General features: G+C 39.6%; 1 protein-coding gene across 1 annotated transcript in view; it reads right to left on the reverse strand.

Moving 5' to 3' along the window:
- Positions 1-14691, reverse strand: part of MED13L (mediator complex subunit 13L) — a 425714-nt gene that overhangs the window by 57472 nt on the left and 353551 nt on the right. Inside the window, exons 8-13 of the mRNA XM_044673746.1 lie at positions 12437-12599; positions 8759-8872; positions 2721-3452; positions 1766-1988; positions 853-958; positions 449-573 (exon numbers count right to left, since the gene is read on the reverse strand). Of these exons, the coding sequence (XP_044529681.1) occupies positions 449-573; positions 853-958; positions 1766-1988; positions 2721-3452; positions 8759-8872; positions 12437-12599 (1463 nt within the window). The remainder of the gene's footprint in view (positions 1-448; positions 574-852; positions 959-1765; positions 1989-2720; positions 3453-8758; positions 8873-12436; positions 12600-14691) is intronic.

The following is a 14691-nucleotide window of genomic DNA, read 5'->3' on the forward strand; positions in this document are numbered from 1 at the left end:
CTAAGAAAGCGTTTATTGACTGACTAAACATTGGATGAATGAAAATAATAGAAACATCAGTATTTCTAAATTAAAATTTAAACATAAAGATTATTTCAGAGATCCTGTAGCAGATCCAGGTGATCTCTGAAACTCTGAAATCTCCTAATATTTAGGAAGATTTCACAAAGTAAACGTTTTAAAAGCTCCACATTTAAAAACAAGGAAAAGCCTTGCATCAGGATCAAAGATAAAAGATACAATGTACTATTAACATTAGATTTTTTTCTTAAATGCACAAAGAATTATGTAAATCATTCAAATTAACAAGGAGATCGCTTTGTGCATTTATTAGAAAAGAATGCAAATGTTATTATCCAAAAACCTAACTTTACTGATGATAGGAACAGTCTATGGACAATCTGTTTTGTGACTGTGTATTTGACTTAGCCTCTAAGAACAGACTCACCCCAAGTTCATCGTCATCAGAATTATCAAAGATGTTATCCAAATCATGGAGGGAAGGGGCCAGATCAGTCACCTGCGTAAGGCTGCTGGGGCCAGCTCTGCTGGCAGCACTTTCCTGACGGACATCTATGAGAAAGAAGAGAAAAACAGTGCTAGCAAGATGAGGAACATAAATGGTTTTTTTCAGTCAGAGGAGTGAGAAATGAACATGGTTCTCAAGCAAGTTTTTTCCTATGGTTTTTCTTACATTTAAAACAAGGTTTGCAATTGATCAACAATTAGGAAAGGAAAAAAATATGAGAAAGCTGGACCTAAATTTATGATAAAATTTTGTTTGCATTAATGGAAAAGAAACTACTATATTTTACCAACTACCTAAAAAAGGATAAATAATATTTTACATACCTGTTTTTGGAGCAGAACTGAAAATAGACATGGCATCTTTCCCATCAGGAACTGGTGTGGAATGACCTGGTGGAGGGATTTCTTTTGTACCAAATCCATCTTCAGACTGTGTAAGAAAATCAGCCATCATAAACATACACACAGCAAACCAAGAATATGAATTAGAAGGGGGAGCACTAAGATTAGAGGTTAAAGGTGCAAAACTTCAGGTAAAAATGCTCCCAATAAGATATAGGCAGTCAAAGGACAAAGGAGCTGCCTTTTATAATGTGAATCTAAAAATACTCCCACTTTCTCATCAACTCTCTGAGTAATTCTTATTGAAGCAGAGATTTTTATATAAAGTACTCTCATAAGTGTGATGATGGTATAGTTCGGAAGACCTGATTTGAATGCAGCCAAAGACACAAGCTATATGACCTTGGGCCAGTCACTTAACCCATCTGCCTCAGTTTCTTCATAGTAAACAAGGATAGTAATAGGCCCTATTCCCCATGGCTGTTGGGAGAATCAAATGAGATAATATTTGTAAAGTACTTTGCAAACTTTAAAGCATCATATAAATGCTGGTGATCATCATCACTAATAGTAATATATAATTAGCTGTGGGAAACATATTTCATATTTCAAATATTTTGGAAGAATTCCTAAAAATAAATGTGCAGGAATTTATAAATGAGAGGCGATAGATGGTGTATTTGGTCTCAGTATTTGGGTCAACATTTAAAACAGGGAGAAGTGGGATGCAAAGACCAGCAATAAGTCACATGCTTGAGGCATTTCTTTACACTTTACACCAACAGTGAAATAATTTGAGAGAAAAACTCAGATTGTGCTTTTAAACCTCTTTCAGCTTCTATAGCTAGAGCTGGATCACAAAGTCTATCGAATTTCCTTGGGTGACGTACAATACCTTATTCTTTTTGAGCAGGTCTTTATCAGTTCCAAGTTTGCATTTCTTGTTGACAGTGAAACTGTACTTGATGTCGCCATCCTCAAAGGTATAGGGGTCACTGGCATCGCCCAGGCTCTCTGAAGGCTGCTGCATTCGAGGTGACCGGTCTAGGTAACCTGCCTGCCCCTGGGGCTGCTTATCTTCCCAGATTTTAAACCGTTTGTTAGGTTGTGCTAAGAGTCTAAGGAAGTAAAATATATCTGATTACTACTTCCCTAAGTGGAAAGCTGAGATCTCCACTTTTTACTAGGTAAATCAAAGAAGTACATGTGTAACAAGGATGCCAACAAATCAACATGGGACAACAGACAGGTGAAACCTAGAAAACACCCCTTCATTAGGACCAATTGAACAATCCCAGAAATTGTTTGAGCATAAATCAAACAATCTCATAAATCTTGATTATGTGCTTTCAAAAAATTCCAGCACATTTGTGGGACTGCTGATTTATTTCCCTAAAAATAATTTTTTTAGTGTGAGAGTTATGGACAAATGCCCCCACCTTAATGCGTGTGCAGTCATTCAGAGATCAACACAAGAATTCATGCAATAGAGCTGGTTGCCCATAGTACTTTAGCTTTGTAAACAAATAATCAACTATGAGCAGAATAGGGAGAAATGCAGGGATGTGACTATTTTGTTTATGTGTTAAACAGTGTTTGGGGGAAATTAATAACATGAATGGCTTTTTCTAAGCCCGACTTTTGAAACTTTTTGTGCTAAAATAATGAAATTTCCTTAATTCTTCTTTGACTTTTCTTTTTTTTCATTAATATTTTTATCTTACACTTTGAGATAAACCTTAATAAAAGAATTGGTGAATGGGCAGAAGGGAAGTAAGACTTGTATTTTTATAAAGATAACCTTCTTGTCAAATGAGAACAAACCATGAAAGTTGGGTCAATTTCTTTACCTTTTCAGTGCAGAGCTGTCTGTATTTATCTCTATCTTGACATCATATTGCTCACTCTGGAGCTCTGGAGGCCTGAACTCTGGATCATCACTTGGTGGTAGACGGTAACTGTGCCATTTATCAGATGATTCATAATTTGGGGGCACTATCCCACAGTACAAGGCTGTCTCACTGACCTCTGCCATGAGAGGCAGTCTCTGGCCCACAAGAACAGTCCTGTCATCCAAATTTGATAATGGCTGGAGCTCTAGTCCATTACTATAGAGTGCTGGATTCACAGGAATGGATGGTGGGTCCAAACTCTCTGCTTCCTGACCTCTTGGCTGTGGGCTGAGTGTTGGAGGCAGAGGGGAAATGGGGGAATGGGGTGAATCCATGGGATTCAGATGCATTTGTTTGTTTGTGTTTCTGGAAGGCACAGCCATCTGCTTATCATACTTCCTACTACTTGGGACTTCTAAGGAGGAGTCAACCCCGGCCAAGCCCAGCTTCTGTCCTGGTGTGTCCTGCTCCATGCATAATTCTTCACCCACAGAGGGCCTATGGTGGAATGGCATCACAGGCCTCTTTTGGAGTTTGTCTCCTTTTTCTGGTCTTTCTGTTGTTTTGTGCTTAGAAGAGGCTGGAGGTGGCAAAGATGAAGAAGATGATGGGCCGATAGTAAACCCAGGCTGTGATATTGAAGGAGGCCGGCTGGGCCCAACTGCACAGCGCTGTTTGAAAAGCTTATGCCTGGAATGAGAAAAGAAATGAAGTCACCATAATCACCAATTTACTACTCTAAAGGATACCCTTTCCAAGGAATCCAAAAGAGTTGCTTTCATGAAATAGCCATCTATTTTTTTTTAACTCCCACCAAGTATGCTATGGCATTAGAAGCTTTTACCTATTAACTACCCATAAAGAAAGAGATTCAGCATAACACTGGAGAGTAAGAGGAATAAGTCTTTAGTAGCAGTCACACTTGGGAGAACACACACTTGTGCAGAAATACAAAAATTGTACTCATTATATTCAGAAGGTTTGAGTATTTCCATACCGTGAATGACCTCATGATGTCTGAAAAAAAAATCTATTTATATCACAAAGGATGAAACAAAAAGGAGCAGAACTTTAAGTACTAAGAAATACTTAGTAAAAAAACAATAGCAGCGACCCCAAAACACAACCTCTTCCCCCATCCCATGACCTATTTTCTTGTCTCTTTCAGATAAAGTTGAGACTTGAAAAGTTCCTCACTAAACCTACAAAAATCTCAGATGGACAAGACACTGTCTGTGAAATTCCATGGCCTCCTAATGAGGAGATAATATAAACTGAACATAGTAATAAAATAAAAGTGTGAGATAGTAATAGTGTCCAAGAAAAAAAAGAATAAAAGCAAAGAGAATAAGGGTGACAGCTAACTATGAGAATCAAGGTTACTTGGGGAGGAGAGAACTGGATGTGAGGCAATGAAGCTGGAATCTTGCCTTGGACAATTTACAGCAGTGTGACTGAGAAAGTCATTTGGCCACATAGAGCCTCAGTTTTCTCATGTGTAAAATGGGACTAAAAGTACCTGTATCATCTACATGAAAGCCACTATGTGGAAGATTCTTTACTAGACTTTCAGAGCAACATAAATGTGAGTTATTTCCATTAATACTATATGTATAGGGGCAGCTGGGTAGCTCAGTGGATTGAGAATCAGGCCTAGAGACAAGAGGTCCTGGGTTCAAATCCAGCCTCAGACACTTCCCAGCTGTGTGACCCTGGGCAAGTCACTTGACCCCCATTGCCCACCCTTACCACTCTTCCACCTAGGAGCCAATACACAGAAGTTAAGGGTTTAAAAAAAAATAAAAAATACTGTATGTATAGTGTAGAAATGTCCTCCCACAAACACACTAAGGCAAGCGGGTAGGTTTGTGGTTAAGAATCTGCTCAGTGGGGTCCCATAGATGGCTCTACTGTACACACAGTTGTGGAGGACATCAGTCAGATTCTGCCCAGGGATAAATCACTCCTGCAAAGAAAGCCGGGCCCTTGGACTGGCATCAAAGTAACCATTGAAGGCCACCAGGGTAGCATTAAATTACACAGTGCTGCATGAAACAACACTCCAGTGGCTAATAAAACTGATTCTAGGGTCATAATGGGATGGTTTAGCAAAAGAGCAGACTGGTCATCTCAACCTATAAAGATGTTAAACATGGACTCCAAGGGCTGTTTCATAACTTGGTTGGCTGCCTTGAAGTTGACAAGGTATAAAAGGCCTATCTAAAGCTGAGAGAAGCAAGAGGCTGCTTGACACTGAGGAGTGGCAAAATTTTCTAGGAGAAATGTTTCTATAATCTATAGAGGCATATATGGAGAGAAAAGGCAAGAGAAAAAGACAAAGAGACAAAGAGAAGAAAAGGAAACATCTTGGCCCTCAAGGAACTTAAATCCAACTGGGGAAAACAACCTGCTCCCAAATAAGCAAACATAAAAGTAATTAGAGGGGAGGAAGGGTGAAAATGGGTTTGCTGGGATTCTAAAACCTAAGAGAGGAGAAGAACGGCCTCCCTGACTGACCACTGAGGAAGGAAGGAAGGCATTTTAAGTAGCAAGTAGTGAGAAGACAGGGATTTCGAGAACTGGTATAGAGGTATAGAGATGGGAGACTGATGGAAACTAGGCCACAGGTCAGTTTAGTGGAAAGGAACCAGAGGGAATAATGTGGTTATGAAGATCTCTGTGGTGCCCTCTGAATCATCTGACAGTGATTTCAAAAAGAGATTCTTTTCTGTTGTCCGGGGGCAACAGGGATACACTGGAGCTTTTGGAGAGGGCATGACTAAATCTTACAGCACTTTGGGTAACCTGCATGGATAGCAGTGACTAGATTAGAGAGGGCAAAGGCAGAAGGCCAACCAGACAGCTAGTGTCATAGGCTTAATGAGAGGTGAGGAGAGTTCTCAGACATTCTGGGTTGGGCAGAAAGACTCTTTTTCCACCCATCAAGCTCCTCCACATTCCTAGTAGCTTGACCTACCAGCAGGGTCCTGTCACCATGTCAACATCTGAGACAGTTTTCCCCACAGGCAGATGAATCTGGGGGTAGAAAATGCTACCTTTCTGAGGCACAACTTTACCTCAGGCTTTTCTCTTGGTCACCAGCCTCTTTCCAGTCTGATCTGCTCCAACAGAAGGATTTTCTATTTTGTTTTGTTTTTAAGTTCTTACCATACATCTTAGAATCAATATTATGTATTGGTTACAAGGCAGAAGAGGAATAAGGGCTGGGAAATTGGGCTTAAGTGACTTGCCCAGGTAGGAAGTATCTGATGCCAGATTTGAAACCAGGCCCTCCCATCTCCAGGCCTGGCTCTCAATTCACTGAGAAACCTACTGGACACATAATAAAGTTTTTTAAAGTAAGATTTTGCAAATTTGGGGAGCATGGAAAATACCTGTCAGATCTTTGGATAAGGATATTTCATGAATAAACAAGAGATGGAGACATGGGAGATAAAATCAATAATTTTAATCATATAAAATTTAAAAGGTTTTGCAAAAACAAAACCAATGCAGCCAAAATTAGAAGGAAAACAGTAAAGTGTCTAAAGACACAGCCTCTCTTTCACAAGTAGGTTTCAACACTAAAGAAAAACATGTGATGGTCACTTATAAAAGGCTCACACCACAGGCAGGAGATATAGATGGGGTCAGTGTTATTATTCTTTGTCCAGAAAAGTGCCCAAAAGAGTGACTGACTTACCAGAGCTGGGGCTTAAAGCCATGTCTCCTGTGCCCAAGAGAGGCCCTCTCTGTTTCCACTCCTTGGGAATGCATCTAAATGTGAGCTCCCTCCATTAGGCTTTACACAGAATTAATATATGAAAATCATAACTAGATACACATCAATTAGGAGCTCACCAAGTCCTTGGCAAAAGGATGTGACTGAGGATTATTTTAATACAAACCTACTCCTAAAGAATTCTTATCTGATTAGATACATATGGAATAAATCTACTAAGCCAATGAAGAAAGAGTTGAAAAAGAAATTATCAACAGGAATGACAACACTATCTAAGTGAATAGATAACAGTAAAGAAATCTGCTCTTGACTTCTTGAATTATGGAGTCCCACCAGGGTTCTGTCCTTCCTCTTCTTCTCTCCCTCTATGGGGGGGAGCAGCTGGGGGGGGGAGAGGCAGAGCCCCAGGATGTGCTCCAGGGGGCCCTTCAGCCCCCCCTCCTATATTCCAGAGCCTTCCGCCTCCATCCTCCTCCTTCCCCAGGCATTTATGGCTCTCATGGCCAAAAAGGTTGCTGACCTTTGCTCTATACTATTTGACTAGGTGATATTATCTGCTTCCATGGATTTAATTGCCACCTGTATGCTGATGATTCTCCCTTTCCTATTCCCTATTCCTACTTCCTATTCCCATCTCTTCAGCCTTCCTCAACACATCCAAACCAAAACTCATTATGATTCCTCCTAAAACCTCCCCCCTCTTCATGTTCATTATTACTGTAGAGAGCAATGGTCCCCTCCCAGTTCCTCAGGTTCACCACTTAGGAAGCCTTATTTCCTCCAGGAACTAATACAAAATGTTGTTTGGTATTTAAAGCCCTTTGTAACCTATCCCTCCTCCTGCTTTCCAGTCTTCTTACACCTCACTTCCCCACCATGTACTCTTCAACTAAACTCAGTGACAATGGCCTCCTGGCTATTCTACAAACAAGACATTCCATTTCTTGGCTTTGGAAATTTTCTCTGTCTCCCATGTCTGGAAGGCACTTCCTCCTCCCTCTGTCTCCTGGCTCTGCTGGCTTCCATGTAATCCCAGATAAAATTCCATCTTCTATAAGAATCCTGTCCCAATCCCTCTTAATTCCAATACTTTCTCTCTTTTTTTCTCATATATACTTGTTGTCCGTGAAGGCAGAGATTATCATTTGCCTCTTTTCATGTCCCCAACACTTAGCCCAGGGTCTGGAACATAGTAGGCATTTAATAAATATTTACTGAGAGAAATAAATGAGAGAAAAGAATTTGACTACACCTCTTTGTACCAGTTTCCTCAAAGGCAGTGTGGAAGGTCACAAGACTGGAAATCAAGAAAGTTGGGATTTTGTTCAGATTTACTCAGAAATTATGTGACCTTGAATAAGTTATTTTCTAATTCTAAGCCTCAGTTTCTTCCTCTGTAAAATGAAGGAGTCAGACTAGATGAATTCCAAGGTATTTATAATAGTTGAAGACACACCTCATTCCTTCGCCCTCACCCTGAAGCATATAATCCCATTTTAGCCTGAAAATGGGAAATACAATTGGATAACTTGACAGTGGTCACATTCTGGAGTGCTGGTGGGTTATTTTTCTAAGTTTTTGAGGAGGGGAGTCATGATGATAAGTATTTTTAGAAGTCTTGTCTAATAATAAGAGGCAACAGGACATAGATCCCAGAGAGACAGTTTGGATATTCATGAGCTACATGGCCTTCATTGATTAATACCATCACTCTGAGCCCCAGTCTCTTATCTGTAAAATGGGGCAGATAATGTATCTTCACAAAGCCATTGTAAGGAAATTACTTCATCATCTCCAAGTGCCATGTAAAGATTTGTTTCATGTCAGAAACAAAGACAACAGCAAAAGGGCATGAGCAGACACTCAGGGAAAGAATCTATCTATTAAAGTTGTAGCTGTGAAAATGGAATGGAGAGATTAATCAGAGGAAGGGTTGATGGGATGTGTTAGCAAGTAAAATAAGGAAAGTTAAAGATAATGGTGATTCTTCTAACTTGGGGAAATAAAGTACTAATCCCAGCATTCAGTTATAGAAATGGCACACTTGAGAAAGAGAGGTGGCTGGGGGGAAAATATCATGAATTTGATTTTAGCCATTTTGATTGAAGTGATCAGATGACATCCTGGAGTTGCCATTTCTGACATATGCAGATCTGGACGTTGACATCACAAATGTGAGTGTAAAGGCAAGTTCATGAACAGCTATAACAAACAGCCATTCTTGGGGGCACCCCCCAGCCTTTCTAACACCCACCTGGAACAGGAACAGCTGGCTCTTTGGGCAGGATCCACGAAACCCCAAGAAGGAGGAGGAGGAGGCTCATTAGAGGCTTCTTCCTCCAGGTGTGGAGCAGATACCTGACTCCTCCTGCAGTGAAAACCACCAAAGATAAATCCATTAGCAACCATCTTCACTACACCAATAGACAACCTTCCACAGATGAGAAAACCTACCCCTTTGTCCCTCTGAGACCATCTTGGAGACACAAAAGGGTTTAATAAAAAGGTTCAATAGTGTGATCATCACAGCCAAAGCTATACTTGACAAACACAACAGAAGAAGCAAGACACCCAGAATGTAAATGGTGCTGGAGCTCAAGAGGTAGGAAAGAGAGGCAGCATGCAAGACTGTCTCCAATTACTTGTGCTGCTTTTCGAAAAATCCTTTAAAGACAGCATACCTGGAGAGAGCTAGATGGCTCAGTGGATTGAGAGCCAGACCTTAAAAGACAGAAGGTCTTGGATTCAAATTTGGCCTCAGACACTTTCTAGCTGTGTGATCCTGGGCAAGTTACTTAACCCTAATTGCCTTTACTTTACTATTCTGCCTTGAAATTGATACACTGTATTAATTCTAAGAAGGAAGGTAAAGGTTTAAAAAAAAGCAAAAACAAACAAAACAAAACAAAAAAAAACCAAGCCTGTATGTCAGAGAGCCAGTGCCTGGCTTTGTGATTCAGTGCTTTTGGTGAGAAAATAGATCCATCTACAGGCTCAAGTTAGGACCTAAACTAGTTAACTAATTAGTTTAGACTAACTAAATTAGTCTACTACCTAAGTCTCTGATCTGCCTAAAGCCCTGAGGCATTCAGTGAATTGCCCAAGTGTGTTATATTCTCCTGGCTTTGAGGCTAGCTTTCTACTCTTCCTGCCATATAAAAATCAAGCTCTTTCCCAGTGTCTATGCATGTAACATTGTGTATACCATTCCCAGTACAGCTCTAATATTACCCGGCATCAAAGGGCAGCATAAAAAGTATCATTTTGGTTTCAAAATAATTTATGGAATGCACTTTTCCATTTTCAGGGATTCTTTTAGTATGAAAAAATATGAAACAAAAATGTTTTCTAATATCTGATCATTGCAGGGAGCAACAAAAGGAAGGTGATAGGGAAGGCTGTGGTAGAGCTATTACTCCAAAGCACAGGACTTAGACCTGGGTTCAAAACCAATACTGCCAAGACAAAACTCTCAAAACCTCCACTTCCTCAGTGATGAGACAAGGGGGTGCAAGTCCTATCATTCTATGGACTGATTTTCTGTAAATGATATGATATTTTGACATTAATATAGCATTTCACAGATACATTGTTACTTTTTTAAGCTAATGCTTACACTTTAAGGTGTTTCAAAATGTCCCTAGTAATGATTTAAGATTGTCTTTTCCTTTTCCCTGCCTCCTTGAGTATCTCAGTTCTCTATTCTATATTTTTTATACAAGGGAATTCACTCAAATGTATGGTCTGTGGGTGAGAAGGAAAAGTAAAAGTAAAAATGAAGAAGAGTTGTACAAATGCAAGAAAAGTAAAGAACAAAATATTGATTGGAAAATGGCCCATAAGTTAGCTATAAGTGAACGTATCAATTGGCATTCCAACTATTTCATACATGTAAATGAAATATGAAAGACCATATCTGGCTTACATCATTTACATCTGTACGTAAATGAGAATTACAGATAAAAATATTAACTTGGAAAAATAAAAGTACATAAGAGGTAGGTAGGTGGTTTGGTGAATAAAGAACCAGGTCTAGTGATAAGAGATCCTGGCTTCAAATTTGGCCTCAGACACTTTCTAGCTGTGAGCGCCTGGGTAAGTCACATTACCCTCACTGCCTAGCCCAGTGATGGCAAACCTATGACACGCATGTCACATTTTCGATGACACGCAGCTGCAAACAGAGAAGTCTGGGGCCACATGCCGAGGATGAGACATTTGCTGTAGTGTAGTGTAGACACTCTGTGCGCTATAGATGACAATTCTACCTATATTACTTTACTTATTTTGGTTTATTAAATAGTTATATATTACAATTATATATTTTTGTTATTTAAACTATAAATATGGCAAAATTATGTTGGTTTTTTTCCTCAAAGTGACATGCCACCCAAGTTATGCTCAGTTTTTTGGAGAATTTTAACACACCGAGCTCAGAAGGCCTAGCCCTTACCACTTTTCCACCTTGGAACCAATATTTAGTATAGATTCTAAGACAGAAGGTAAAGGTTAAAAAGAAAAGGTACCTAATAAAACTTTGAAAAGAAAAAAGTAAGGTTCACCTAGACAAAGGAAATCAAACACAGCAATATTAGAAAGAAATATTATTTGGAAAAATATAATTTTATAAGACAGAAAAGAATCAGCTTAGATTTGTAAAAAATACCTTTAGGACAGTTATTTTGATATGAAGTTCCAGATTGTCTTTGGTTGGAAATGACTTATTAATGTCTTGTCAAAAAGGGTGTCTAGTAGAGAAGATTTCATCTACTATCACTCTCCTACACCCTCCTCCAATCAAAACCCAAGAGACAACAAGAGTCCAATACAAGATCAGCTCAATGCTTCGTCCAAAAGACTAGTATTGCATGTAGACCAAAATTATGATTTTATCTTATCTAAAGCACATTTTGCTAATTATAAAATGAATACTTAGTTTTGACAAAAACCACTTAACGTTCCATCCCTGAAGTTAAGACTTATTGAGGAGTGTTGCTTTAGAGAGTAGATGCCTGCCACTCAATCAGAAATGAAATTGGGTAATGCTTATTACTACAGTGCATTGGTAGACTGCATCATTCTGCACTGGATAAAAGTCCAACTTGCTAAACCACAGAAGTAAATCATTCCTGGGCAGAGAGGGAGGAGCATTTATCTTTCTCCCCACAGAGATAAATTATGCCCCAGAGTCAACAGAAGCAAAGCAACCCCTACCACAAGCTGGGGCAGATTTCAAAAGCTCTGTAGTTAGTAAAGGCAGGAGAAAAGTTTTCAGCTTGAACTACTAATTTTCTGTCAATCAAGACATGTGGCCAGCAACATAAAAGGACCAGAAAGGAGAGAACACTAGAGAAGTTTCTACAGAGCTTCCATAGAAGATATATTCCTCATCTGACAAGGGAGACTCAAACTACCTGAATTTTGCACTAAACATAATATAACAACATTTCTATACCACCTGCTATGTGCCAGGAACTATGCTAAGCACTTTATAAATGTCATCTCATTTGATCCTCACAACAACCCTGGGAAATACTATTATTAGCCCCATTTTACAGATGATGAAACCAAGGTTAACAGAGGTGAAGTATGGCTAAAGCCATACTAAACTCAGGTCTTCCTGACTCCAGGCCTGGTGCTTTATGCATAATGATAAACTTCCCATCACTATCTTGGAAAGGGTCCAAGTGGATGCCTTGCCAATGTAAATTCTTCACCTCAGTAGTTATCTCTAGAAATAAGAAAACATTTTCTCAAGAGATCAACCAGTCCCTATCCTAAACTTTGTTATAAACTATGACCTGATAATCTATGAAATTTGATCACATATTTGCATAGCATATCTCCTGAAGTCAAAACACAGAAAATTCAGAGCTAACAGAAGGGAATGTTCCTTATTGGACCTTGGTCCTGGCATCTACATAAAACTTACTTGGGCTGTGTTCGGTTGAGGACGCATTCCTTCCAGACTCTGTGGACCATGTGACTGTGGAGTTTGGGGGGAATCTCCCCTGATCTCTTTGGACTGTGCATAGTAGCCATCCCCTCCTGGGCAGTTAAGTGACCGACGGTGCTCAGAGGGCCTCCACCTTCACCTAGAGGAAAGACAGAAGTGCTGTACAGGGGCCACAGGGCATACATCCTGGGACAGATTCTCCTGCAGTGACCTTCTAGTAGAGAGACAAATACATGGGTCATGCAGCTCTGCCTTAGTCCTTTATGTTGCCCTGATAAACACCCTTGACTATGTTAGCAGAGGCAAAATGACCTGGTGGGATGGATTCACATGCTGTCATGGGGATCCTTGTTTTTTGATATGGTTTACTGGCTCACTTCAGTTAACTGGTGAACTGATCCTGTTACATATATGAATTGAAAAGGCACCCAGGGGCAGTTCAGTTCCAAAGGACTAAATATGAATACCAAGAGAAGGGCCCCCCAGGGCCCGACATTAAAGGAGTGATTGTGTGGTCCCTGGCAGCTCACTATCACAATGTTTCTATCTTATAAGACTCCTGAAACAAATCTTATACTATCTGAGCTGCTACTCCAGATAAACTCAATTTTTAAAATTTTATCAAAAAAAGTCTAATTGACAAAACAACTTTGAGGTACCATCTCACACCTAGCAGATTAGCTAACATGACAGCAAAGGAAAGTGTTGAATGTTGGAGAGGATGTGGCAAAACTGGGACATGAATGTATTGCTGGTGGAGTTGTGAATTGATCCAACCATGTCCAAAGGGCTTTAAAAGACTATCTGCCTTTTGATCCAGCCATAGCACTCCTGGGTTTATACCCCAAAGAGTGAAGAAGGAAAAAGACTTGCACAAAAATATTTATAACCACGCTCTTTGTGATGGCAAAAATTTGGAAAATGAGGGGGTGTCCTTCATTTGGGGAGTGGCTGAACAAATTGTGGTATCTGCTGATGATGGAATACTATTGTGCTCAAAGGAATAATAAACTAGAGGAATTCCATGTGAACTGGAAAGACCTCCAGGATTGATGCAGAGTGAAAGGAGCAAAGCCAGAAGAACATTGTACACAGAGGCTGATACACTGTGGCACAATCAAACATAATGCACTTCTCTACTAGCAGCAATGCAAGGATCTAGACCAAGGCTGAGGGACTTATGAGAAGAAAAACTAACTACATTCGGAGGAAGAATTGTGGGAGGAGAAACACAGAAGAAAAACAACTGCTTGAACACATGGGCTGATGGGGATATTATTGGGGATGTAGATGCTAAACAATAACTTTAGTCCAACTATCAATAATATGGAATTAGGTCTTGATCAATGATACATGTAAAAGCCAGTGGAATTGTGCATCAGCTATGGGGGATGTGGTGGTGGTGGGGAGGGAAAGAACATGAAACATGCAACTATGGGAAAATATTCAAACTAAAAACTTAAATTAAAAATAAAATTAAATAAAATTCAAAAGAAATTTACACACCAGCAAACAGTGAACTAAAGAGAATAGTTTAGATAACTAAATGATGTGTATTTTTTCACTTGGTTTATAATTATTAAAAATTTTAAAAGTTTAAAAAAAGTCTAATTGAAAAGCTATTGTTTGATATGAAAGTCACTTTAATGATGCCAACATTCATTGATAATGTCACTCTGCCCCTAGGGGTCTGTGTGAATTCTGTAGCTGTGATTCTGTGGGGGTCCAACTCTCATCACCCACTACGGGAGCTGGAGCTTCTGTCCTCCCTTCACAAAGGCATGTTTGGTTTCTTAAACCCTAATGCAAACTATTTTCTAAACAGGAGGAAACAGTAGAGGGAGCTTGACATTCATATAACCAAGATTGGCCTCCAATAGTAGACTGTCCTCTGCCTGGGAGCTTGCCCAAGGTCACACCTCTAGTCCACCTCTAGTTGACCTGCTTGTGTTGATGCCTCAGGACTCCCACCCAGAGAGGCTGTCTCCACACCAGACCACAATAAAGGACACATACTCTGCTTGCACAAGAGGCACAAGTGAAACATAACTTCTTAGGGTCGGGCTATTGCTGGGTTTGGTTTTTAGTATTAGTTTTTTGGTACCATCTCATATCAGACAAGTACTAAAATCCAAATGACCATTATAATTTTTAGCTAGTCCATTTGTTATAAAAAGCTTAGCAATAATTATATATTCAATGAGCTCATAATAGAAAATTCCTTAATTAGT

This window comes from Gracilinanus agilis, chromosome 1 (assembly GCF_016433145.1).
Source record: "Gracilinanus agilis isolate LMUSP501 chromosome 1, AgileGrace, whole genome shotgun sequence".
In the NCBI taxonomy this organism is placed as follows: Eukaryota; Metazoa; Chordata; class Mammalia; order Didelphimorphia; family Didelphidae; genus Gracilinanus; species Gracilinanus agilis.